At 36.4% G+C, this 26,046-nt stretch overlaps 1 protein-coding gene across 2 annotated transcripts in view; it reads left to right on the top strand.

Moving 5' to 3' along the window:
• Window positions 1-16,952, top strand: part of LOC101742203 (suppressor of lurcher protein 1) — a 151,661-nt gene extending 134,709 nt beyond the window's left edge. For both annotated transcript variants that reach the window (XM_021347670.3, XM_021347671.3), the window contains exons 5-15: window positions 4,711-4,937; window positions 7,191-7,347; window positions 8,116-8,175; window positions 8,774-8,862; window positions 9,495-9,614; window positions 10,892-10,963; window positions 13,255-13,441; window positions 14,500-14,687; window positions 15,159-15,366; window positions 15,749-15,984; window positions 16,820-16,952. In XM_021347670.3, coding sequence (XP_021203345.1) covers window positions 4,711-4,937; window positions 7,191-7,347; window positions 8,116-8,175; window positions 8,774-8,862; window positions 9,495-9,614; window positions 10,892-10,963; window positions 13,255-13,441; window positions 14,500-14,687; window positions 15,159-15,366; window positions 15,749-15,984; window positions 16,820-16,890 — 1,615 coding nt within the window. In that variant the 3' untranslated portion in view covers window positions 16,891-16,952. The remainder of the gene's footprint in view (window positions 1-4,710; window positions 4,938-7,190; window positions 7,348-8,115; window positions 8,176-8,773; window positions 8,863-9,494; window positions 9,615-10,891; window positions 10,964-13,254; window positions 13,442-14,499; window positions 14,688-15,158; window positions 15,367-15,748; window positions 15,985-16,819) is intronic.
• Window positions 16,953-26,046: the final 9,094 nt, after the last annotated feature.

Here is a 26,046-nt window from a genome sequence, read left to right on the forward strand (position 1 = left end):
AAGTAAAAAAAACAATTTTGTTTTCCCATTGATGTGTCCCCCGTCGGACGGATTTCTTTTGTTTGTTTTAAGTTTATTTTATACAAAAGTTTAGGTCTTTTATTTCTCGATTGAGGCACTACGAAGTCTGCCGGGTCAACTAGTGTGGAATAAATTATTAAAGGCCTAATAGTCTTAAAATTTTCAGAGTAAAATTCAAGTGGTTCTTTTAAGATATTTCGACTACCGAAGCACCGCTTTTTGTAAAAATGGACAGAATATAAATGTATCATTTTTTCATCAACTTTATCAAATACTTGAATGATGAACGTCGCGACAATTTGTCGTTTTAAGTGAGTTGTATTTTGGACAGTAAATACGTAAATTTTAGAATTTATCAATTTTTCGAACGCGCTCTTCTTCTCTAATTAAATGACATCGTGTAGACATGACTAGGTAAGATTTTGACATGACGCATTAATTATTTTTTATAAAACAATTAGTTTTCAGAATAGTTTTAGATTGTGAAAATCGATCCCGAAAACTACTGGAATTATCAAGATCTACATATTCATCAAGTGAAATTTAAAAATGAAATTGAATTCAAATATAAAGACAAATATTTGAGTTCGTCCCTGGTAGGTGTGGTGTTACCTAATTTACTTAAACTCGCTCATCGGCGTATCGTTTCGGTACAATCGCACAGATATACGACTTTATTTCATTGTGAAAGTTTTGTTTTGCTAAAATTCCAACAAATGAAAATTTAACACCAAGAGCATTGACGTAATTTATTGTGCCAAACTAAATTATTCAAATTTAAAATTTTGGAGTAAAACGAAAAGCTTAAACATTTTTGAACGCAGTATGTCTTACAGCACGAGATAAAGATTTATATTCAACCATTGTTGCCTCATTATCTTACACAACATCAATATCATTAGGTCCTCAAACAGCCTGTCAATATTGCCGATTCATAGACAATTCTCAATTTTTTTAGTATTTTCACACAAGCTTACTGTCTACCATGACATAGCGTAGCGGTTTGCCTAGCCCCTAAAGTGAATGGCATAATTCCTTCAACGCAAAAAAGAAATCCGAAAGAGACTTTGTCAGAGTTTAAAATTAGGAGAAAACTATAAGAGATTAAGGAATTAGTAATGGCTAGATATCTATATCCTTTTTAATAGCAGTATCAATTATCATCATGTCCAATGGCTTCAACACAAGATTACCTTAGATAGCCCGTAAAAAGTGAACAAGGTCAAAATGCTTTTATTTGATATAATATAATATATACTAATGGTTTCAAGAACAATTGAGGCCTATAAAATCAAAGGCAGCTAAATCCAAGTTTGTCAAATATTCAGATTAAACTACAAAAATCGGCCCTAAACGCGTCATTACGGATCCTATGATGATCTATTGAAGTACTTACTGCTCTTGCTAGGGCCAGTGTAACAACACTCCCGGCTTGAGAATCTGAAATTACTTTGTTCGGATAGCTACGATATTCTTTATTTTAAAGCAGATTTATAAAGAATGAGAATATTACTAATAATCTGAATTTTAAATGAAAAAACTTCGTTTATTAGTACTTAGTACAGAGCAAAAATAATTTTTTTTAACTGAATTTGTTAGAGATTTAGCTGCACTTGTTATAACATGAAAACACTAGAGCGTGTCCAACTAACTAAACAAGATAGCGCCATTGTTATCCATTTTACGCCATTAAGGCGTTTAGCTGCCTTTGATTTTATAGGCCTCAATTAAATGTACCTGCATCGGACAATTAGCCGTTTAACTATTCCGATATTAATTCGAAGTTTATATGAATGAATTTGTTAACAAAAAAAAAACTTTACGGAAATGTTTGCATTTTCTGGGTATTAAACAACGAACCGATAATTTGGCAGTTCGAAACAGTTTGTCGTTACAGCTGTTTTAATGAATTCTGCGAAGTTATTGCCGAAGCTACGCCCACTACGAGATCGGTTTGAAGTTTGTTAGTGAACTGTTTGTGAATATGGTTTCAACGCTAAACGATAATTTCGATTTAAATTAGCCACTAATATGGCATCTATGGTTAGCGATTTCCATGTATAATTGGGTGAATAGTATTGAAAGCAAATATGTTTAGAAGATATTGGTTTTCAGACAAGCCATTTTTCCAACATTGGATTTAATTAAAACGAAATCATTTATTCTGTTAATCGTATTGATATGTGAGATGCATTAATGAGTTAAAGTCCCAGAATTGGCTTTTTTTATTGTGAAGTGATTAAAAGTCCTATGGAATAATATCAGAAGGATTTAATTGAAGCTCGAAGTGTTTCTCCTGAGGTCAGTTCGTAGCGGGACCTCCGTTTATATTTGAGCAGTAGTAGGGAATTTCATTTGTCTTATTCCTCCAAGAGTTAAGTCTGCAGTTCCCCTCGTCATCACAGCTCATAGGCAGGAATGTTCTTAATGAAGATAATTATCTAGTAGTCCATCCACTCGATGACCTTGATGCTTGTGTTCAAATCCCGCAGGCGGGTACCAATTTTTCTAATGAAATACGTACTCAACAAATTTAATGTTCACGATTGACTTCCACGGTGAAGGAATAACATCGTGTAATAAAAATGAAACCCGCAAAATTATAATTTGCGTAATTACTGGTGGTAGGACCTCTTGGGAGTCCACACGGGTAGGTACCTCCGCCCCGCCTATTTCCGCCGTGAAGCAGTAATGCCTTTCGGTTCGAAGGGTGGGGTAGCCGTTGTAACTATATTGAGACCTTAGAACTTATATTTCGAGGTGGGTGGAGCATTTACGTTGTAGATTTCTATGGGTTCCAGTAAGCACTTAGCATCAGGTGGGCTGTGAGCTCGTCCATCCATCTAAGCAATAAAAAAAAAATGCTTTGTCTAATTAATTTTCCCCTATTTATCATTGTTCGTAGAATCTCTAGTTTCGCTTTCTTAATAACGTTAACCTATCATGTTTTTCTCTGGTCACTAATTATATGTGTCGTGACTGTATTTAGGGGTTTTAGGGCGAAAAGCTCACATGAGTCGGTAAAAACATCCTTATTTCTATTGCGCATAAATCATTTGATGTACGAAATAAAATATCAAAATTTATCGTTTTAAAACTTCAATTTAAACAAAGTTTTTTTTACCTACAATAATTTTCTTGTGCAAAATTTTTTACTACAAAACGATAAAGTATCATTTTTCTCGAATGAATCATTGTCGAATTCTCATTTTAATCCGTTAAGTGGAAGCACTAAACAACGTTTGTATTTCGACACCGTACTTTCAATTCCTTCCTCTCGGCTTCACAGTTCATAGGCAGGAATGTTCTTAATGAAGTTAATTTATCTAGTAGTTTTCCACTCGACTTACCTCGATGCTTTGTCTAATTAATTTTCCCCTATTTATCATTGTTCGTAGAATCTCTAGTTTCGCGTTCTTAATAAAGTAATTGTATTACAATAATACCTGCATTCATGATAAGTTCTCTGATCCGTTTATGTAATGCTTTGATATAACTATGAGTATTAATGTATTGGGAATGTAATTACATATATGTATTGTTCTGTAAACATTGTATGGCACCTTTGTTCTACTTTTCTTTCTATACTGATTTTTGAAGTGAAAACTTCTTTAGAATCGTTGTGATTCCAAGCCGGATGCAACGGAAAAAACGACAGGTAAGAGACACAAATACAAAAATGTGTAGGATGAAGCCAGCAAAGAATGAGACAGAAATATACATACTATTTAATACAGCGCCATCTTTGAGATTTTTTAATACTAACGTGTGTATGAAAGCTCTTGTAGTGAATTTTAATTTAGGATTATACGTGAAATTAAAATATCAATTCACAGAGGGCGCTACCTTACAATTATTTACTAATGACAAAATTTTACATATACTTAAGACGTTTAGGATAATTGTATTTTAATTTTGGAAGGTTTCACTTCTACCACGTGTGAATTGCACACATTTTGTTTTTTTTTGGAAGAAGGCTCTGCGTTAGCATCACCTTTAAAACTAAAGTGATTGATATTGTGTACAATGAAGTGTTAATAGATAAACGCTTGGTGTAAATTACAATGGTTTTCTTTGATATTTTCTCAGAGTTGAAGATTTAATTTCTTTTAAATCTATCCTATAATTAAGAGAAAGTTTAATAATATAAATGACATAAAAGTTATATAACACAATTAGTTAGTTTTTATGAAAACCTCTTTGTAACAAGGATTATCACAAAACAACGACTATTTTAAACTTGCACGAAGTTGTATGGTCATTGTTTTGGATTGTGACATTTAGCTGTATATGCTGTGATATTTTTTCTTTCTTACAAACAAAATAGAAAATTCCAATCACTGCTGAGGAGACTCTTTCCTAAATATACCTACCAAATTCCCATTTTCATTACGTTTACAAGCTAAAGACCGGTTGAAGGGCTCGTCGAATGAATTAACCCATAGACACAGCCCACTGAGTTTCTCGCCGGATCTTCTCAGTGGGTCGTGTTTCCGATTCGGTGGTAGATGCTGCGAAGCACTGTTCTTGCTAGGGCCAGTGCTAGCAACACTCCGTTTTGAACCCCGTGAGCTCACCTACACGTTAGGGTGAAGCTGAAATAGCCTCTCAAGGCTATCAGCATAGATAGTAGGAAAAAAAAGCTAAAGATACACAAACAAAAAGGTTTAAAGGGCTCTTTGTCTTCAGATGCGTTCATGGCGACTACATCAAGGTTTATTCTGAAGGGATCCACGGGCCTGGTCCTCCTGGCATCAATGAGTATTCTGCCTGGTCGAGGATAATTTGCGGAAGCAGAGTCGATGCACCTCCGGCACTGTATTCCCACGGACCTGTTCTAGTTTTAGAACTACACACGGGAACAAAAGCATCAAATGCCACTGGATTTGTCGGGACGTATAGGTTTATTGATAGAAGTGAGTATGGAACAAAATATATACATTAATCTAGATAATTATATTTTAAACTTTTTAAATACTCATGAGTTCTATAAAATAAATGATTGTGTGGTTTTATGAAACCACGGTAAAAATGAAACTTTTTTTCACATTATAGACATTTTACTCTGACAAGCAACATTTACATAAAACACTGACAAAAACAAAAAAAATAGCGTGGAGCACTGGCACAAATGAGTAATAGTCTATACACTACACGGTTAGCTGCTGCGAACTATAGGCGCCGCCATATTGGCCTTGGCTGCTCTGACGAGGGCCTTTCACTTTATCCCTAATCCGCGGTCGACCGTCACGCGACATGCAAAACACGGACGAAAAAGTTTGAGACCATGTAAAAAAAAAGTTTCATAATAAAAACTCTAAATATTTTTCGCACAATGTATAAAACGTCTAAAACTAAAAACTATTGATTAATTAGGAATGAAACGTGTTAAATTTCAAACTTCGCTTAATGCGTTATTCAAAGAATTATCTGATTAAAATAAACTACACAATGCATTTATACACAATACCTACAATGTCAGTTCAATTTATAAGCGAACTGATTGTATTCATTACTCATAGATATTAACCACTAGTTTAGAGAGAATCAATTATATTTATCTTTCCCGTAACAAAGCATTGAATTCTACCCACAGGTTCATTTGTTATTGGCAGAAACGAAAAATAAAAAAAGTTTTTCGAATACTTTCATTTTTTTCATATATTTCAAATCATTAATTACGTGAATTCTAGAAAAGTTTAAAATTTAGTAAAAATCTTATAATTTTCTATTAAGTGACTCTTCTAATTTATGGCATTCATTTTCATCTATTTTTTTTCTCTTTGTTTGATCCCTGACTGCTTCAATTACAATAAACGAGGCAATTAATTTGCCTGCCGCGCAAATAACCTGAATAATATCGGAATTAGCGGCCAACCTCTCATGAATAAAAGATTACGTAAAGTGAACAGTTCTTTTACGTCACATGCCCTTAATTTCTACAAATTAGGCTGATCTCCCTTTCAAAAGTGAGTGCTAAATAGTCAGAATGAATTATAGAGCTTTTGTTTCACATATTATTGTCCCCGTCAGGATATAAGTTTATGGTTCACGCCGTAATGAGCAGTAGCCGTCGTAGGACCTCTTGTGAGTCCGCGCGGGTAGGTACCACCACCCTGCCTATTTCTGCCGTGAAGCAGTAATGTGTTTCGGTTTGAAGGGTGGGGCGGTCGTTGTAGCTATACTTGATACCTTAGAACTTATATCTCAAGGTGGATGGCGCATTTACGTTGTAGATATCTATGGGCTCCAGTAACCACTTAACACCAGATCGGCTGTGAGCTCGTCCATCCATCTAAGCAATAAAAAAAAATCGTGATGAAAGAGGTACAAAGATGAAAGGTCCCTTCAATCAAGCGAGAATCAAGAATCTACGAGTGATTGATATCCGAAGCGTGCTTTAGATATAATAATCTGTTCGTATTCGATAAACTATTCATGTGTTAACTCGATTATTAAATTTCTAGTCACTTAATAGGTAAATTAATTTACGAAGCTATCACGCATGGCACTTAGTAATTTGTGTACGTGTCTTTTTATTGTATTTTTTTATTAATTCAAAATCTTTTATTATTATTTCCTGTCTCACTAACTGTTCACTGTTCTTTATTTTTCGTTGTCTGCCTGGGTAGGAACTCAATGGTCCTTTTTCCTACCTAAGCTGAGAGCCTTGAGAGGCTATATCAGCGTAACCTTAACTAGTAGGTGAGCTCACGGGGCTCAAACCTGACGACGTTGCTAACACGAACCCTAGCAAGAGCCGTGCTTCGTACAATCTACCACCGGATCGAAAACGCGACCCACTGAGAAGATCCGGCGAGAAACTCAGTGGGCTGTGTCTGAGGGTTAATTTACTCGTCGAGCCCTTCGTCGCAAGCGACGAGTTCGACGAGAACGATGACCGGTGCTTGAGGTACCTAAAAGCACCGTTAGTGGATCGGGAGGATCCGAAATGACGTGTGAATGGTCAGTGATCGACGTCGCGCATGGACATTAGCTATACTAACTTTCGAAGTACAAGTCATGATAATCAGAAAACAACTAATAAATACAACAGGGTGTGATCACTACCACCCAGACACAAGACAGAAACAAGTACAGAGTGAGCACTAAATAATCCGCTGGCGCTAAGTCACGTATATTCCAGGATAAAACTTATGTTTCTAAAGGAAACTTTGAAACGGACGGCATCCGAGTCCCGGACACGTGGTGCGACTACGTGTTCAACTCGCAGCCGAATAAACCGGTACACGGTCGCCTATACAGTCCGAGATACCCATCGAGCTACCCCAGTAATATGCGGTGTAACTATCATTTTAATGCCAGGTACGTATTTAGGACAGAGTTTCCCAATTAGTGCTGTGTACACGTCAAGAGCTACGCGAAGCTGCTTGAAGCGTTGTACGCGTGGCTTGATTAAGGTAATTAATGTCCTCTAATTAAAAGCCCCGAAATTGCACACAATAACATTTTTAAATCATATCATCAATTTTGATTAAACATATTACCATAGCATACGGTAGGCAGTAGCTTGGCTCTGCCACTGGCATTGCTGAAGTCCAAGGGCAACGGTAGCCACTCACCATCAGGTGGGCCGTATGCTCGTCTGCCTACAAGGGCAATAAAAAAAGCAGATATTAAGGACTTCAGTTATTTCTTAAAGCGGTTTTAAAATAAATTGAATGTGGGACACGCTGTCCCGCTTCCTTCTAACGTCTTATTTCTATTGAAAAGTAACTCTTTCATTTTCTTTTTCCACCTCTCCAAATAATGATTTACTGTTTTAGTAAGAAGTAAAGTTAAATTGAAAATATTTAAATAACATAGATAGTCCATATTTTCATAATGACGTCTATGAATCAGTGAAATTTGAATATGGAAATAAAATAAATCAATATCATTTTATATTCCGCATGAATTCGTAATTTGAATTATTGAAAATTATTGATAGTGGAGACGTAATTGGAAAATTTGCGACGGTGAATGATTTGTATTCGCTGTATTTCGATGAGAAACAAATTTACGTTTTATTTTTAAATTTTGTTAGTTCATTTGAAATTTTCAGCTAATATCCTACGAACCAATTTATTTCAGACAAAATGAAAGGATCAAACTAGTTTTTGACGAATCTTTTCTTCAGAAAGGAGACATGAGGTATGTTTGTTATTATAGTTTATTCAAGTGATAAGTAATGCGAATTTTCGATTGCTTCGATTGATTCGAAATCTACAGATTTTTTTATAACTTTATCACAATGGAGAAATCATAAATTCTAAACATGATTTTATAATTTGACATTGTGTCTTTTTTCTTAAATTTATTTTTAGTAAAATCGATTTTTTTTTTGCCCGTGTAAGCAGACGAGCATACGGCCGACCTGATGGTGAGTGGTTACTGTCGCCCATGGACTTCAGCAATGCCAGGAACAGAGCCAAGCCGCTGCCTACCTGTATTTTCAATATTTGTCGCTGTCTCTATTCTGAAGTACCTGACTAGTTGAGACAATGAAATACCCGGTAACCGTACTCGTCGAACACGGCAAAGAGTTCGACGTGCAACCTAACCCATGCATTAGCTCGCTGAGTTTCTCGCCGGATCTTCTCAGCGGGTGGCGATTCATATCCGGTAGTAGATTCATTCGCGAAGCAACTGCCCTTGAGCTATTAGGTCTCCTTTGGAGGCGCTCGGGCAGCTGTTAGCAAATTCCACCCCTAGTAGTAGAATTTTAATAAATAAGTCAATATATTTGCAGTTGCCTGAACCGGGCGGATATAATAAAAGTGTTCGATGGTCGAACGTCAACCGCACCTGTACTCGCGATGCTGTGCAACGAGCTTATTGGTAACTTAATAAGCTTGCTTTTCTAGAAAATTTATTTGGATGTCACTATTATTTTCAATTCAATAAAGACTGATATAAATTGTTTTTTTTTTGTTTCTATTGCCCTAGTAGGCAGGCGAGCATACGGCGGTGAGTGATTACCGTCGCCCATGGACATCAGCAAAGCAGAGCCAAACCGCTGCCAGCCATTGGGTGTAATGTAATTAATTATAATGAAATTACAAGAAATTAAAAACTTGGTCTTGATTGTAAACCGGAAAGCTGGACAGCAGATCCGTATAAACCTACATATACCCTAATATCAGTTAAAGTCAATCTCTAAGGTCATAATTGACTTACAATGATTTTTATATAAATCCATGGAAAATATAGAAGGGTGTGAAATACGACAATCTTTTTATTTCTTGCATTGATTGGTGCGCGTTAAAACATTACATTGCGATTTCCGTCGCACTACATTGTATTGTATTGTATCCGAGAACGTATGATAGTTTAGCGACAACAAATATGAAAGAAAAGTTAAATTTGAGGAAAGTGTGTTTCAATAATCTAAGTCCGATATCTTCGTAGTTTGAAAATGAACAAGCATATTTCGGTTTTGGAATGTTATTTATTTGAATTTTTCTCTTTAGGTTTTGAAATACTATCGACAGGGCCCGAGCTACTGGTGCAATTTACGGCGAATTCCGATACACCAGGCCAGGGTTTCAAGGCCAGCTATCAATTTCAAATGCAATATAATTCTAATACAGGTTAAGTAAGCACTGTGGTGTGTAATTCTTTTTTTTAAATGTACCTCTCAAAGTTGATTAAAAATTTGAAGTCGTCGTGGCCTAAAGGATAAGACGTCCGGTGCATTCGTGTTGAGCGATGTACCAATGTTCGAATCTCAGGCGAGTACCAATTTTTCTAATGAAATATGTACTCAACAAATGTTCACGATTGACTTCCACGGTGAAGAAATAACATCGTGCAATGAAAAACAAAACCGCAAAATTATAATTTGCGTAATTACTGGTGGTAGGATCTCTTGTGAGTCCGCGCGGATAGGTATCACGACCCTGCCTATTTCTGCCGTGAAGCAGTAATGCGGTTTGGTTTGAAGGGTGGGGCAGCCGTTGTAACTATACTGAGATCTTATATCTCAAGGTGGGTGGCGCATTTACCTTGTAGATGTGTATGGGCTCCGGTAACCACTTAACACCAGGTGAGCTGTGAGCTCATCCAACCATCTTCTAAGCAATAAATAAAAAGAACATCATTTTACTAGTTCTCAATGGTTTTAGGTATTTCAAGTATCGGTCATCGTTTTTGGGGAACTCTTCAAATACGACGAAGAGTTCAATGTGCAACTTAACCTACAGACACACCCACTTAGTTTCTCGCCGGATGTTCTCAGTGGATCGCGATTCCGTACTTGTGGTAGATTCAGCGAAGCATTCCTCTTTCTTTATTTGCCATGCTAGCAATGCCTGTCAGGCAGAGCCCCGTGAGCTCGCATATCAATCCGGAGAAATAACAATAGCCCTTCGGAGCCACTTGTATTTAGGTTAACAAAATATTATAAAAAAATAATTACAGTCGGAATTTTTAAAGACATTGGTATTTCGCACCTACACATAGATGAAATTCGTAATTTGGTAACATTGTATATTATTTTTGATCTCGTAGGGAAACTCCGAGTATAGCCCTCTCTATTGCTCTTTGGAATCCGCTGGACGCAAGCAGTGTAGGACCGGTCTTTGTGGCGAGGCTTGGGGGAGGCCTATGTCTAGCAGTGGACCTCTGTGGGCTAATAATAAGAAGAAGAAGTGTATTATCATGGAAATTTTCCATATTTATTCGATGTAACGATTATTTTAATGAATACAAAATCTTCTTACTATCTATGTATCTTTCAGCCCACAGACGTCCACTGATGGACATAGGTCCCCCCCCAACCCTCCGCCACAGCGAGTACATAATTTAACATACCGTACAGTAATAATTTTTGAAACTGCTAACCTTGATAAACATTCTCATATCACAGATGGGGACATTAATAAAAAATCAAGCACGGCCGACGCAATATCCGGATTGGGCCCAGCTGTGAGTGCTGCCAGTAAGTATTAGATACTTAATATACATATGACTTACTGTTTTGTGGATATTTTTCGATGTGAAATATTTATAGTCGCACGTAAAACTGATAGCTAGCGTGGCGACGCATGCCGTGGCGACGCGTCGCCGTGCTGTATGATAGTATATATACAGTCTATAGTTTTTTGCTTCACGTGGATGACTTACTTAACTTAGGAAAGGCAGAAATTGAGAAATTATTTATATTCAAAGGCAGAAATTGATCGCAACATCTGGAAAACTTTCAGAAACAAAATAGAGAATAACAGGCAATGTAACAGCCTAGTCTTAAGCAGCCTAGTCATCAGAACCCGTAGTCACTATAATGTTCAATGTCCGTCTAGACATCAGGTTAAAGTTTCAAATATACCGGGTATATACAGAAAAGAACAAAATAATGGTAAAAGGAATTGGGACTTAACGAGCCACTGAAGATAATATTATCAAGTAAACATTAATAATCGTAGACTGATCATGAGAAATAAGAACAAAGCTTAAGGTAGCTCGAAGCAGTAAATAAAAAAATATCAAAAAAATATAATAAACTAGCGACCCGCCCTCGCTTCGCTTCGGAAACATTAAAACACACATAAAACCAAAAAAAAAATAAAAATAAAATAAAAAAAGTAGCCTATATTCATCAGGGACAATGTCGGCTTCTAATGGAAAAAGAATTTTTCAAATCGGTCCAGTAGTTTCGGAGCCTATTCGAAACAAACAAACAAACAAATCTTTCCTCTTTATAATATTAGTATAGATATAGATATGCAGGCTTTGTCAAACATCAAATAATAATAAGTAGTAATCGTAATAATATATAAATAAATGTCGCTTAAAGATCAATTTGCTATGACCACAAAAATTCCACATTAAATTCTGGAAACAAAGCCCTAAGCTTAAATGGGACATGAATTCTTGCAAACCCATATAAAAACGCTACTGGCATTTTAACTACCAGATAATACCCGTATTTAAAAACACTGCCTTCGCGGTTCCTCTTAATAGTTGAATTACCCCATATTTTACGTCTCGGGACCAAAAACTTGGCAAAGAATTGGCTACGCAGGCTTTCTATCGGGATTTTGTTAAAATGTTAAATCAGCTTTGACCCTAACGACTTTAGGTCAACGTAGTATTACAATTAAACATATGATTTTAAATTCGCAAACTAGTGCAATCTTAGAGAACTAGTACTGATGGCACTACTTACTAGTATTATTTTGTTATTGCTTAGATTGGTCGACGAGCTCACAGCCCACTTGGTGTTAAATGGTTACTGGAGCCTATAGAGATCTTCAACGTAAATGCGCCACCCATCTTGAGATATAAGTTCTAAGGTCTCAAGTATAGTTACAACGGCTGCCCTAACCTTCAAACCGAAACGCATTATTTCTTCCCGGCAGAAATAGGCAGGGTGGTGGTACCTACCCGCGCACTCAGAAGAGGTCCTACCACCAGTAAACACACAATAGTATACACACAATACCTTATTGCTTCATAATATAATAATACTTTTCAAGCCGCTTAAACTTCAATTAATCTTAATCTATTAAAATGTGTTTTGGGAATTATTTCAGATACATTATAAAAATATCCTCTTTCCGATTCTTTAGCAAACATGGAATAGTTATTATATTTTGCAACACATAGACACTTCACAAAAAGCTTTGTTGTCAAAGCTTGGTCAGAATTTTGGTCATCTAAAATGTGCATGAATTCTGTTTTATTTATGAATGAATAACTATCTAAATAAAATACTATACAAATTTATAATCAATGAATAGCTTTAAAGTTTAAAGTATTCAAAACTTGACGCCAATTTTTTGGATTCATCGAAGGTCAATATTTGGTATAATACTTCAAGTTATTATGTTATAAACCTATGAATCTTATTGCCTACAATGGCCGACAAACATACGACATATCTGCTGGTAACTGGTCATCGAGGCACATGGACATCAAGAACTCCAAATGTACTACCTACCAGCGCTACCTTTCTATATAACTTAACGATTTTCTGCGCTACAAGCATTGCCGTATTTTTTTTTTTTTTTTTTATTTCCTTTGTAGGCAGACAAAGCCACGACCAGAAGACAAGACAGTTCAATTATTTATAAGGTAATTTATGAAAAACAAAAGAAACATTATCTCACCAACACTATTTTTAAAATGTTTCACAAAACACCCATTTACTGAATTCATACGATTACCCCTACAGATGGGCTCGGTTAACTGTAGTGTCCCAAAAAAACATGATCTCGTAAATATTCGCAGCATCATCGTGCCATCAAGTATTCAGCAGCGACAAGAGCAAAAGCGGCAAATTAACATCTCCGTTGTACCCCTCGCCGTATCCACAGAAGACGCATTGTCATTATGACTTCATGGCGAGGGGAAGGGAACGCGTTAGACTCGTGTTCGAGGATTTCAGCTTACAACGAATAAGCGACAGTGCTATAGAGTGAGCATTGAAATTCACTATTATATTAAGTTACGTATTATGGTGCTACTTTTTAAAAAAAAATGTGGCTCTTAAGATTAGAAATGTTGCCAAAGAAATACCAAGTTCAATTTTAAATTTGTTCATGTTTTTGGAAACAATAATGTGGGCTTAGGAATAATGTTACTACTTTTTTTTAAAAAATGTGGCTCTTGATATTACCAAAGAAATACCAAGTTCCAAATCGGTTCATGTTTTTTGGAAACAATAATGTCGGCTTAGAAATTATCGCTATATTTAAAGGCATAAACATCACCTAAGTACTTAAATAGCATACGGCCCACCGGATGGTAAGTGGTTACCGTCGCCCATGGACTTCAGCGATGCCAGGAGCAGAGCCAAACCGCTGCCTACCGTTAAATTAATGTGTCAATGCCAGCTATTTTACAAGGAATGTTGTTCTAGAAAAAATAAATAAAGGCAAAGTAGTTAGACAACTAAGATTAGAATGCACGCTATTTCATTTGGTCAAGGCAAACTTTAGATCACTATAAATAATTAATCACTGCCAATCTGTCACAGTTGAAGTCCCATCTTTGTATACTAGCATATTGTTTAATAGCCTTTCAAGTTCGAAGGCATGACTCTACACAGAACTAGGCGATACCTACACATACGAGTTTAATATACGCCCTATGACCAGCAGCAAGATAGATACATATAAATATTTACTAACAATCACGCCAAGTTAACTGGTCCCGTGATAAGTTCGTAAAGTACTTGTGTTACAGGTACTAGATAACGGAAATAAATATAAGATTTTTATTATGCACATACATATAGTTAAGATACATCCATAACCCTGGAAAAGACATTTATATTTATCATACAAATATCTTCCCTTGGCGGGATTCGAACCCGCGACCCCCTTGTGTAGTGACCATGTCACTTACCACTACACCAGACGGCCGTAGATAGATAGCTTCTACAGTTATGAATTGAAATTAATATTTCTTAAAACTCCATACGCAGATACAAATAACAAAACTTTTCCATCTAATTTCTTATTCTTCCTGCAGTTGCGAAAGCTCGGATTCCATAGATGTATTTTTGTACGTGGATGGGCGGCTTGAGAAGATGGCGTCATTTTGCAACGACACGCCAAAACCAATAATGTCGAATGGACCAAAGCTATCCATCGAATTCAGAGGGATTTTCTCTTCGAGGAACTCCAGGGGTTTCAAGATATCGTATTATTTTGTCGAAGGTTGGTTTCATTGTTGGTTTATTTCGCGTTTTCAGCGTCGAAATTTAAAAATACATTCGGTTCAATAACTTTAGTAGTAATATTTGATCTTAATCTTTCGTAATAATATATAATCTTAAGAAAAACGCTAATGTAAAATTTTTATACACCTTGGTAGTTCGTATATCTATCTATCTTCAACGATTTTGTTAACATATCTACAGTACCTCACACGGTTCTTAAAATACTTATTTTCTTGTTTGTTTCAAAGTAAATATCAAAAAAAACTAATGACAAAAAAATTATATGCGTTTACTGATGACAATTTATTGTTTTTTTTTTTTAAATGCTATAAATTTTACTAGTACAATTTATAATAAGAACAAATAGCCGTACAGAATATAAATAATAGCCATTAGTTTTTTTTTTACGAAAACTTACCTTCTTTCTTTATATTAAATTGGAGTAACATTAGAATATCTTAATTTCTAGACTACGCTATTTCAACGGGAATTCAGCTACAGGAGTTTCCGTGTGCCTTCGTATACAATAGCAGCGAACGGTCCAAGGGTGTTGTGACGTCACCGAATTATCCCGGCTTCTATCCTCGTGATACCGAATGCAATTACTTCTTCTACGGCCACGAAAATGAAAGAGTTCTCCTACACTTCACCTACTTCGATGTTGAAGGCGTAATGCCGTGAGTATTGTTATCAGATAAAAGGGAGTCTGCGGAACTAAGATTTAATTATTACCACGTGGACTTCAGAAAGGCCAAGACTAGCCACTAGTCACTGCCTGCTACAACCAACTCTTTTGAAACTATCTTTAAAAATGACCTTATCATAGTTCTCGGCAAATACCTAGGAACAACGGAACGCAAAGAAACTCGGCAAACAAACAAACAAACTCGGCGAACACAAGCAAACAAACAGACTCGGCAAACAACGGAAAAAAAATATCCCATTTCTCCTGCATAACTTGCAATATTTGTACATAGTAACTACTTTTTCATACTCAAAGTGCATTTACACAGCTCAACCGTTATTTATTTTTTTACAATTTATTTGTCTTCTTATCAGATGCGAGGCGGTCTCGGCAAGCGACTACGTACAATTTTCAAGCCAAATGATAGACTCAAAAAGTCAGCGCTACTGTGGCCAGCTGAGGGAGCTTCAAGTTACGTCGGATAAAAACTTCCTGAGGATCACATTTAGATCAAACGATAGGCTAGACGGGACCGGCTTCAAATGTGATTATATTTTCTTGAGAGATTCGGAGATGCACAGCATGACAATGCCAGATTCTCATGACAAGGGTGCGTAGAAATGTTACTATAAGTTCATGAATTAAAAACGACTTAATGCTCACAGTATAATTGCTAATTTGATATTCTACTACGCGATGGACCTTCATCGATTGAAATACATACGTTCTAATTATTTTGATACAATGAATTATTTACATCCCACAGTACGTAATACAATAAAATTTAAACTTCAACCACATGCCTTAAAGGTTGGCTATTTTGGGTACTATTTGAAATACATAGACGTAGAAGGCACGAAAGATAGAAACTGCATGTATAAATGTTTTGTGGAAATCCCTAAAATGTTTTGTAGCTGCGCCAATGGACTTGAGAATCAATTCTATTTACAACAACGTGGCTCAGTATCAAAATGTTTGTCTACCATTCGCTTATTAACAAATCACTAGATGATGACCGAGCTTTGCTCGGTTTTTTTTTTTGATAACGCCATCTTGTTGTTTCTTTAAAACGGTTAGTTGCCCTCAATTAAGAAAAATAGTATTATTATTCGCCAATAGATGTCGGGAAGAGTTGATTATTGAAAACACGTATAAAACAACATTTTCTGAAAATAAATCGTAGCTACATCGATTTATCGCCCCCGAAATCCTCTGTATACTAAATTTTATGAAAATCGTTGGAGCCGTTTCCGAGATTCAGATTATATACATATAAATTAATATACAAGAATTGCTCGTCTAAAGGTATAGGATTAAGATTGGAGTTAGTCGAGAGTTATCGTCAAAGATTGTTCAAATACATTATGTTTGAAGATTTGCTGCTGGTGTGTATTCTAAATGTTTTTAAAATTTTGTCTTATATAATAACGTTTCATTTGTTACAGGTACAAATATTCGGATAACAAAATTGCTATTGTTAATTTGTTTTGAGTTCCGAACGATAGCATTCAGATAATAGGAAACGTGCAATTTGTGAAATCGAAGAGAATTTATCTGTGAAATAAATTATGTTACTAACTGAGCCTTTCATTTCCTATTTGTGTTTCATGCTTCATTTAGTTTAATTAACAAATATTTTGTCTGTTATTTAACTGGTAATGGGTTTTGTTCGAATTCTACTACTTAATAAACTACGTATGTAGATAAAATAAATAAGTATATTCGGTTTCAAGGGTGGGGCAGCCGTTGTAACTATACTGAGACCTGCGAACTTATATTTCAAGTTGGGTGACGCATTTACGTTGTAGATGTCTACGGGCTCCAGTAACCACTTAACACCATGTGCACTGTGAGCTCGTCCAGCCATCTAACCAATAAAAAAAAAACTGCTTAAATTTAAAAAAAAATATTAACTCATGCAACAGATTTCAAATGAAAAAAGGAAGATCAACATCTATTCACGTAGAAAAAGTTCTGAGGTTTACATTTAAAAAAAAACAGTCGAATTGATAAGCTCTTTTTTCCTAAGTCTAATAATAATCTGTAAACTTTTAAGATACAACAACTGGATATGGATGAAACGATGTAATGAAAAAAAAAACAGTTGCTTGAAAAGTCACGGACTTGCATATCAGTATCTTCCATTTAATAATCAGATAGATGTTTTATTTAGGTTTCTTATAATCAATATTCAAAGAAAAAAATATGATTAATAATCATTGATACAACTACCAGTAAAATCGAGAACTCGGAAAGACTCACTATCAAATTCCTTTAGGAATGATGCAGGAAATTAAATGTCTTCTCCCAGTGAGTAATCATGCAAATTTACGCCATTTACGCCCTGAGTTAAGTTAGGATCCTGATTTAAATGTACCAGAGAGTGCCCTTCGGATGTAATTGATTAGGTGATTTGAATATTGTTACAAAAATTGTCCTAACAAGGAATTTAACAAGCACAACAGATAATAATTTCATATTTATTATTAAGTCGTCGTAGCCTAAAGGATAAGACGTCCGGTGCATTCGTGTTGAGCGATGCACCGGTGTTCGAATCTCAAGCGGGTACCAATTTTTTTAATGAATTACGTACTCAATAAATGTTCACGATTGACTTCCACGGTGAAGGAATAACATCGTGCGATAAAAAAAATCAAACCCGCAAAATTATAACTTGCGCAATTACTGGTGGTAGGACTTCTTGAGAGTCCGCGCGGTAGGTACCACCACCCTGCTTATTTCTGCCGTGAAGCAGTAATGGGTTTCGGTTTGAAGGTTGGGGCAGCCGTTGTAACTATACCTGAGACCTTAGAACTTATGTCTCAAGGTGAGTGGCGCATTTACGTTGTAGATGTATATAAGCTCCAGTAACCACTTAACACCAGGTGGACTGTGAGCTCATCCATCCATCTAAGCAATAAAAACAATATTAAAAAATAGTCCATAGTTCTTTTTAAAAAATCATTAATGTAGCTTCTAACCATTTTGTGATATCTAGTTGGTTTATTTAATCAACGACACTTTTTTTGCATAATATATTAGGCTTTCTTCTTTACATTTCGAAAAAAAATGCCCTGTAATAAATTACAATCTCACTAAAAATTACATTTTAATAAAACAAAAAACAAGTAAAAAGACATACATAAAATTTAAGAAACGCATAAAAAACATGATAAAAAACCAAAAAATACTGTTTAACTACAGTAGTAGCTGTTCCTTAAGATGATGATAGGTTTAACTTCGAAATATCCACAAAAAGTACAAAGTTTTCTTTGAATTATTCTTCTTTGTATACCCAGCATATATTAGCAGAAACGAATCCCTAAAGCGTAAAATGAGATTCTCACATCTGTCGTAGTAACAACGTTTCCGGGCAAACTCAGAAGCCAAGTCACGTACATATTGAAATCGAAATTCAAAGTTTAGCTTAAAGAAACTTGAGGAGAGCTTCTCGGGCGAGAATCCGAGAAAAACTTGTTAAGTTTGACGACTGCGAAATCGATAATGTAGCCAGATAATTTATTGTCACCACAGACGGTAAAATAGATCTAAGTCAATTTGAGCAGTGAGCAAGCGGTGTGATTGTTTTAATCTATCAATGATTTTTTTTAAATATTATTTATGTTTTTGCTTACTGTTTATTGTTTATTGTTACATTATTGTTTACTTTCAAACACATTTTTTTTTATTGCTTAGATGTGTTGACGAGCTCACAGTCCACCTGGTGATAAGTGGTTACTGGAGCCCATAGACATCTACAACGTAAATGCGCCACACACCTTGAGATATAGTTCTAAGGTCTCAGTATAGTCACATACTTACTTGTATTCAGTATAGCCACTAGGAAAAGCTGTAGATGAAGCGTTGTAGCTAAAATTTGAATCGGATGTGATTTGACAACTTTTCAAGCATTTTGACATAGCTAAACAAATGAAAAATATGAACTTTCTATGGAAATAATACCATAGCGAATACGTTTCACGTGAAACTTAATTTAAAATATAAAATAACGTATTTAATAAAATGCTATTTACAAGTCTAAACGACTTCTTTCTTTATCTACAGGGTGTCCCATAAAAGGCATCTCAAGTCAAGAACTGTAGGTAGTGTTGTATCAGAATAATCGATTCGACAACAAAGCTATGTTCATAAGTAATTAGTTTTAGAACAAAAAGAGACATAAACAGAAAATAGCAAACAAACTATTCTTCTGCCAGCCCTTGATTTATGTTTTATCGTAGTAAAAAGTAAGGTTGGTCACATATCAAAAGCTACGAATTTGTGACGGAAGTAAACATATTAATACTGGCCGTAAGAAATGAGCGCACACACTGAATGAAACGATTTTTTCCGACAAATAGAAAATGTCACTGTAATATCGCTTCATTAAGCCCTATCTCAAACGTGATGAAAATCTGTATAATCTAGGTCCAGTTTATTTAAATGACAAATTGAAGCATTATTTTGTCTTACAAATATTTATGTCCGTAAATAAAGCTTGAGGCCTAAAGAATAAAAATTATTATAAACAATAATTAATGTAAAAAAATATTGTACAAACCCCCTTTTTTCCCTGCCTAAGCTGATAGCCTTGAGAGGCTATATCAGCGTCGCCTTAACTAGTAGGTGAGCTCACAGGGCTCAAACCTGATGACGTTGCTAACACGAACCCTAGCAAGAGCCGTGCTTCGCAGAATCTACCACCGGATCGAAAACGCGACCCACTGAGAAGATCCGGAGAGAAACTTGATGACGCTCAGCACGCACTCGAAGCGTGCCCGCGTTGGGAGCGCTCACGGCGAGACCTCATCGCGGTGCTGGGGAAAGACCTCTCCTTGCGGGCTGTCATCGCCCGCATGCTAGAGGACCAGAATTCTTGGGAGGCCATGACCAGGTTTTGCGACCTGGTCTTGGCGTTCCGTGAGGCTGAGGAGCGCGAAAGAGAGGGGGATCCCTCTTCGGCTTCTCAGCGAAGAAGGCGGAGTGGGCGGCACGGGCGCGAAGCTCCCGTTCATCTCCCGTAGGGGCTGTCGGGTGCCGGGTGCGGGGGTGCCCGGTACTCGGCTGTTGGTACGGTGGTGAGGCGGCGCAAGGTGGCTCCTGTGCACCGCTCACGGTGTGTCTCCGAGACGACGTCCTGCGGGATTTTCCCGGGGATGGAGTGCCGTCCTATTAACAGGATGGGTACCGGCGACGGCGAGCCTTCGGCGCGCACTGTGCGGTACCGTGGGTTTCGTGGAGTCGGAGTGGTGGGGCTCGATGGGGTTTAGTCGGTAGTCGTTCTGCGGGGCAAGTGCTTCGCGCGCCTTTTTCAAGGCGTAGTCTCCTGTGAGAAATTGGGGGAGGTGAAGGACCTCGGCCCTTCTCTTCTCCCCTTCTTCCTCTCAGGAGGCACCGGAGTCCGACATAACCTGGTCCGTTACCCCCCTCGACCGGGTATCCGTAAATGGATTCCCCAGCGGTAAAAAAAAAAAAAAAATGGCTTAGAAGCCCCAACAACTTCGTATTTTTTTTAGAAGTCAAATATTATATGAAAACGCAGCAAACGCAGTAGTTAGGCCGCCTTAATCTTTGAGTTCCGGTACGATAACCACTTAACATCAAGTGAGCTTTTACTTAACTTTTACCTTTACTCTTTGCCGAAAACTCTGAATAATATTATGTTACTACTATAGCCATGTTACTACTGCTAACTTAATCAGACATCAAGAGGCTATAAGGCTCTTTCCTGGAAATAATGCGAATTTTGACGGTTTTTAACACAATATTCAAATGTCGAATAACAAGAGCTTGATCGTCTGCGATCATGAAAACTAAAAAGTATTTGAAACATCAGAAATAATGAAATGAGAATAATAAATGCGGAATTAAGCAGTAAAATAGATTTTTTTTATTGCCTTTGTAGGCAGACGAGCATACGGCCCACCTGATGGTAAGTGGTCACCGTCGCTCACGGACGTCAGAAATGCCAGGGGCAGAGCCAAGCCGATGCCTACCAAAATAATTAATTGATTTCAATAAATCCAAACAAAAACCCAAAAAAACGAATAAACAATGATAAAGTAAAATGAAATACAAGATTATATTTAAAACTCTAAAGCACATTAAAATTCCAATAGAAATGGTACATAAATACATTTAGAATAACAATGTATTCCCTAAGCAGAGTTTTGAACTCATCAATTTATATTGCTACGATAATTTTATAACAACTATCGAGAATATCATTATTTTTTTTTATTTTTTTTTATTGCCTTTGTAGGCAGACGAGCTTACGGCCCACCTGATGGTGAGTGGTTACCGTCGCCCCTGGACTTCAGCAATGCCAAGGGTAGAGCCAAGCCACCGCCTACCGCAAAAGTAATTCACAGTAATCTCTGTTCGTAATTAGGATTAAATTTCGCATGATATTGGTTTAATAATAACATAGACCGATCCTATATATAAACATCGCTTGTTTAGCCGCTAACGTCCTTAATGCACACAGCCCACCAAAGTTATGTTTAATTACTTTACATCAGAAGCAAACATGTCTTGAGGCGGTCCAAAGTTAAAACTATGAGCCTTTGGACCCACTTTCTCTAATTCCGCTGCACTAAGTGATTCTGGAAGTTAATGACTACTCCTCTAAACTTGACTTTCGACTTAAACGTAATAGGCTTTAGAGATAATTTTGTTGCCCTTGTAGGCAGACGAGCATACGGCCCACCTTACCGTCGCCCACGCCTTCAGCAACAAAAAAAAAAAAAAAAAAGGGCAGAGCCAAGAAGCCGCTGCCTACCGCTTAATACTCTCCACAAGCCTCGTTTGGAGAAGAACATGTCATAGCGCTCGGGAAACACCGTGGAGGGGAGCTCTTTTTTTTTATGATTGAAAGTTTACTGGTGGCCCGAAGGCCTTTCCAGTTTCACCAGGACAGGTGGGCGAGCAAAGGCTCAGCCAAGAGGGGTGGGATTTGCTAACAACTGCCCGAGCGCCTCCGAAGGAGACCTAACAACTCAAGAGCAATTGTTTCGCGAATGAATCTACTACCGGATCGGAATCGCGACCCGCTGAGAAGATCCGGCGAGAAACTCAGCGGGCTGATGCATGGGTTAGGTTGCACGTCGACCTCTTTGTCGAGTTCGACGAGTACGGTTACCGGGGTCCCTAAGCCTGCCCCTAGTATTAGAGCTGAAGGCATCTAATGCAAAGGTTATTAGATCTGATGGATCCGTAAGGACGTATTCCATAGCCGGATATTACGTGGGAAACGCACTATGGATGACCGCAGTGGCTCCAGGTAGTATGGATGAACTCTACTTCGGTGGCGGACGGTGCGATGGTAAAAACGAGATGCCGGTACTTACTTATAAATCTGGATTTGTAACGGTGTTTTAACTTAAATTGTAATTTCCGGGAATCGTTATAACGGTTATCGCAGAAATTATTTACGTTGAGTTAGGGAGTTACTTTTCGGACTGCTTAAGGAATATTTTTGCTATATTAATAATAATAACTGTTAAAATAACAGGACAAAATTGTATATTATGTAGTATTTATAATATAGAACTTGAACGCCAATTCGTCTTCAATTAAATTTACATTCCTAATAATTCGTCCGTATTGTCTAATTAATACGTGAAGCAAAAACTTTGTGCCCCTTTTTACAAAAATCGCGCGGACATAGGAGTATGAAATTTCCCACACTTATAGAGAGTATAGAGAAGGAGTGCAGAAAGATATTTTTTTTTATTAAGCGTAAAAATACATTATATCTATAAAAAACATTACACACACTACCATGTATTTGACACACACACGCATGCATAGTACTATTTGTTTACTGTCAAGCTTTTCTTATTGCTTATAGTCTGTGGTCAAATTGAGAATAGATTAAATATTGTTTGTCTTTATTAATACTGGTGGTAGGACCTCTTGTGAGTCCGCACGGGTAAGTACCACGGCTCTGCCTATTTCTGCCGTGAAGCAGTAATGTGTTTCGGTTTGAAGGGTGGGGCAGCCTTTGTAACTATACTGAAACCTTAGAACTTATATCTCAAGGTGGGTGGCGCATTTACGTTATAGGCTCCAGTAACCACTTAAGAACCAGGTGGGCTGTGAGCTCATACACCCATCTAAGCAATAAAATAATAATAATAATATTTGTCTAAAGTAGTTTTGGCGAAATCTGTAGTTATAAAAGTATAATATACTAGCGACCCGCCCTCGCTTCGCTTCGAAAACATTAAAACACACATGAAACAAACAAAAAAAAAAAAAAGTATCCTATGTTCATCAGGGACAATGTCGGCTTCTAATGGAAAAAGAATTTTTCAAATCGGTCCAGTAGTTTCGGAGCCTATTCGAAACAAACAAACAAACAAATTTTTCCTCTTTATAATATTGGTATAGAGTATAGATAATTTCAATTAATTATAGTCGAATTTCGACTACCGGGGGACCACTAGTGCTAGTTAAATTGCAAAGGTTTCCCTTTCGAAATTGTCCGCAATGTGACCACGGCTGGAGAGTACGTAGTGGAATGGGTTTTGTTCAATGAAACTATTCGGTTTCAGAGCCTATAGTGAAGGCAAACAAGTAAATGCTTTTTGTCTCGGCGACTTGTGATCGTTAATAAATTAGTATCGACAGGTATTTGGAACTCAGAGCCAATTATTCCAGCAGAAAGAGCTTATTTGGACCCAATTAGTAGTGCCGGCATATATCTGGATATACATAGTTATTTACAAGGGTACGCTTTGATCGTTTTGGATATTTAACATAGTAAAAATTAATACACTAGACAAATTATTTCTATAGATAGCTTTAGTTAAAAAAATTTGTCTGTGTGTTCTCAGATTTGTGTGTTATCCGATTTGGTACCAAAACTATGAACTAATACTTTTAATTGAGGATGGTCAATTATTTATGTCACCAGAATTAGTTATAGATATATAGACAGAATAGTTTTTTTATTGAATAGATGTTTGAACAAGCTTACGACCCGTATAGCGTTCAGTGATTACCGGTACCTATAAAGATCTACAACGTAAATGCTGTCATCCACCTTGAGACATAACTTCTAAATAAATAATTGTTACAGTACACATAATCAAACAAAATAAGTGCTTAAACTAAGTAAATTATGTACTTTTGTTTGGGTTTATGTAAAATCTATCTAAACAATTATCCAAAAGCCTTAAGGATTCTGAGGAACTGTAACCTTTCGTGGATAAGCTCCAGAAAAAACCACACAGCGTGATGCGGTAATTTCTGTTTCTTCCAACAAAAAAAAAAGGTCAGAAATCGGACCTCCATATTTACACCGTTTTATTGTACAAAGTAATGAAAAATAAACAAAGAGAAAATAAGACTGCTCGCAAAGCCGCAGCGTCATGAGGATTCTAGCAAAAGTAATGAAATTTACGGAATTAATCCATTTCGCCGACCAGTCTAACGTCTGCTAATGGAAATAAGGTGTATTAAAAGCTGAAGTCTTCAGTTATACATTTTTAATACATTTAAAAATTATGGTGATTTGCAACAGAATTAAAGTAGTTAGTATTCGTTTGTAGCATTACCATTTAAGTGGGTTCATTTAGTTCTTCTTTTACTTTTAAATTAATTCTTGCTTTGTCTTTTTATTTTTTTCTTTAATAATGGAACTTCTCTTTGTTATTTTTATTTTCTTATGCTAATCTAAGCTGTTGACCTTGAGATAAATAAATACGATTTTAGTATTTATCTAAGGTTCATTATTCCGATGGATAAATGTAATATTTTGCACGATATAATTCATAATTTTTTTTTCGAGTTGAAGTTTGTCGTTTCTCTTGGGTGTAACTAATTAATGAAAACAATTGACGATAAATTAAATTTTAGAGACTCTGTTCTCTTGTAAACTACCACTGTGAATTAGGTAATTAGTATATAAGTATATGTTTAAGATTACTATAACAATACCATATTTAAAAAAATACATATATAAAATTATATAAGCTTTACTTTCATGCTCCATTGTAAATATTTATAATGAAATTAGATTAACGAATAAAAAATATTAACGTTATATTATTATATACGACATAATTATTCTCCCTCCTGTCTCCTATTTTCCTGAGATTACCTTAGATGTCTTACTGGCTATTACGAAGATCAGAGCCTATATCATATTAAATTTAATTTTACAACTACTATGGCTGACTGCGACGATGATTTTTCTTTTCGTTAAGTTATCCTGACGAAATCATTGACTCGATGAGTCGTGCATTGCTGTAAAGTGTAATTTTTTTTTAAAGGATTTTATGACCTGGTAACTAAGACCTTTAGGTCATGTCTTATTTTTAATGAAAAATTTTTTATATGAAAAATTATATTATGAAACGAAATGAAAATATAATCTCCGTAAAATGGTGGTCATTTACTGAGACTTTTCGGTGGACTTTTTGGAGGATCCCAAGAAGTTACGTTCAGTGGCTTTGTTTCATTGTGTAACGTTCCGTGTAATGAGGTTCCCACGTGGTAGATTAATTTCATGTACACTCTTATTCACCGATTATCGAGTATTGCGAAGATTCAAAACTATCATAACAACACAACTCAATAATCGACAGCACGTCACTACAGCAACATTCCTATCTACCCACACACTGTATTTTAAGGTACAATTTTTTCCACTTACCTTATTTTT

Source organism: Bombyx mori, chromosome 6, assembly GCF_030269925.1.
Source record: "Bombyx mori chromosome 6, ASM3026992v2".
Lineage (NCBI taxonomy): Eukaryota > Metazoa > Arthropoda > Insecta > Lepidoptera > Bombycidae > Bombyx > Bombyx mori.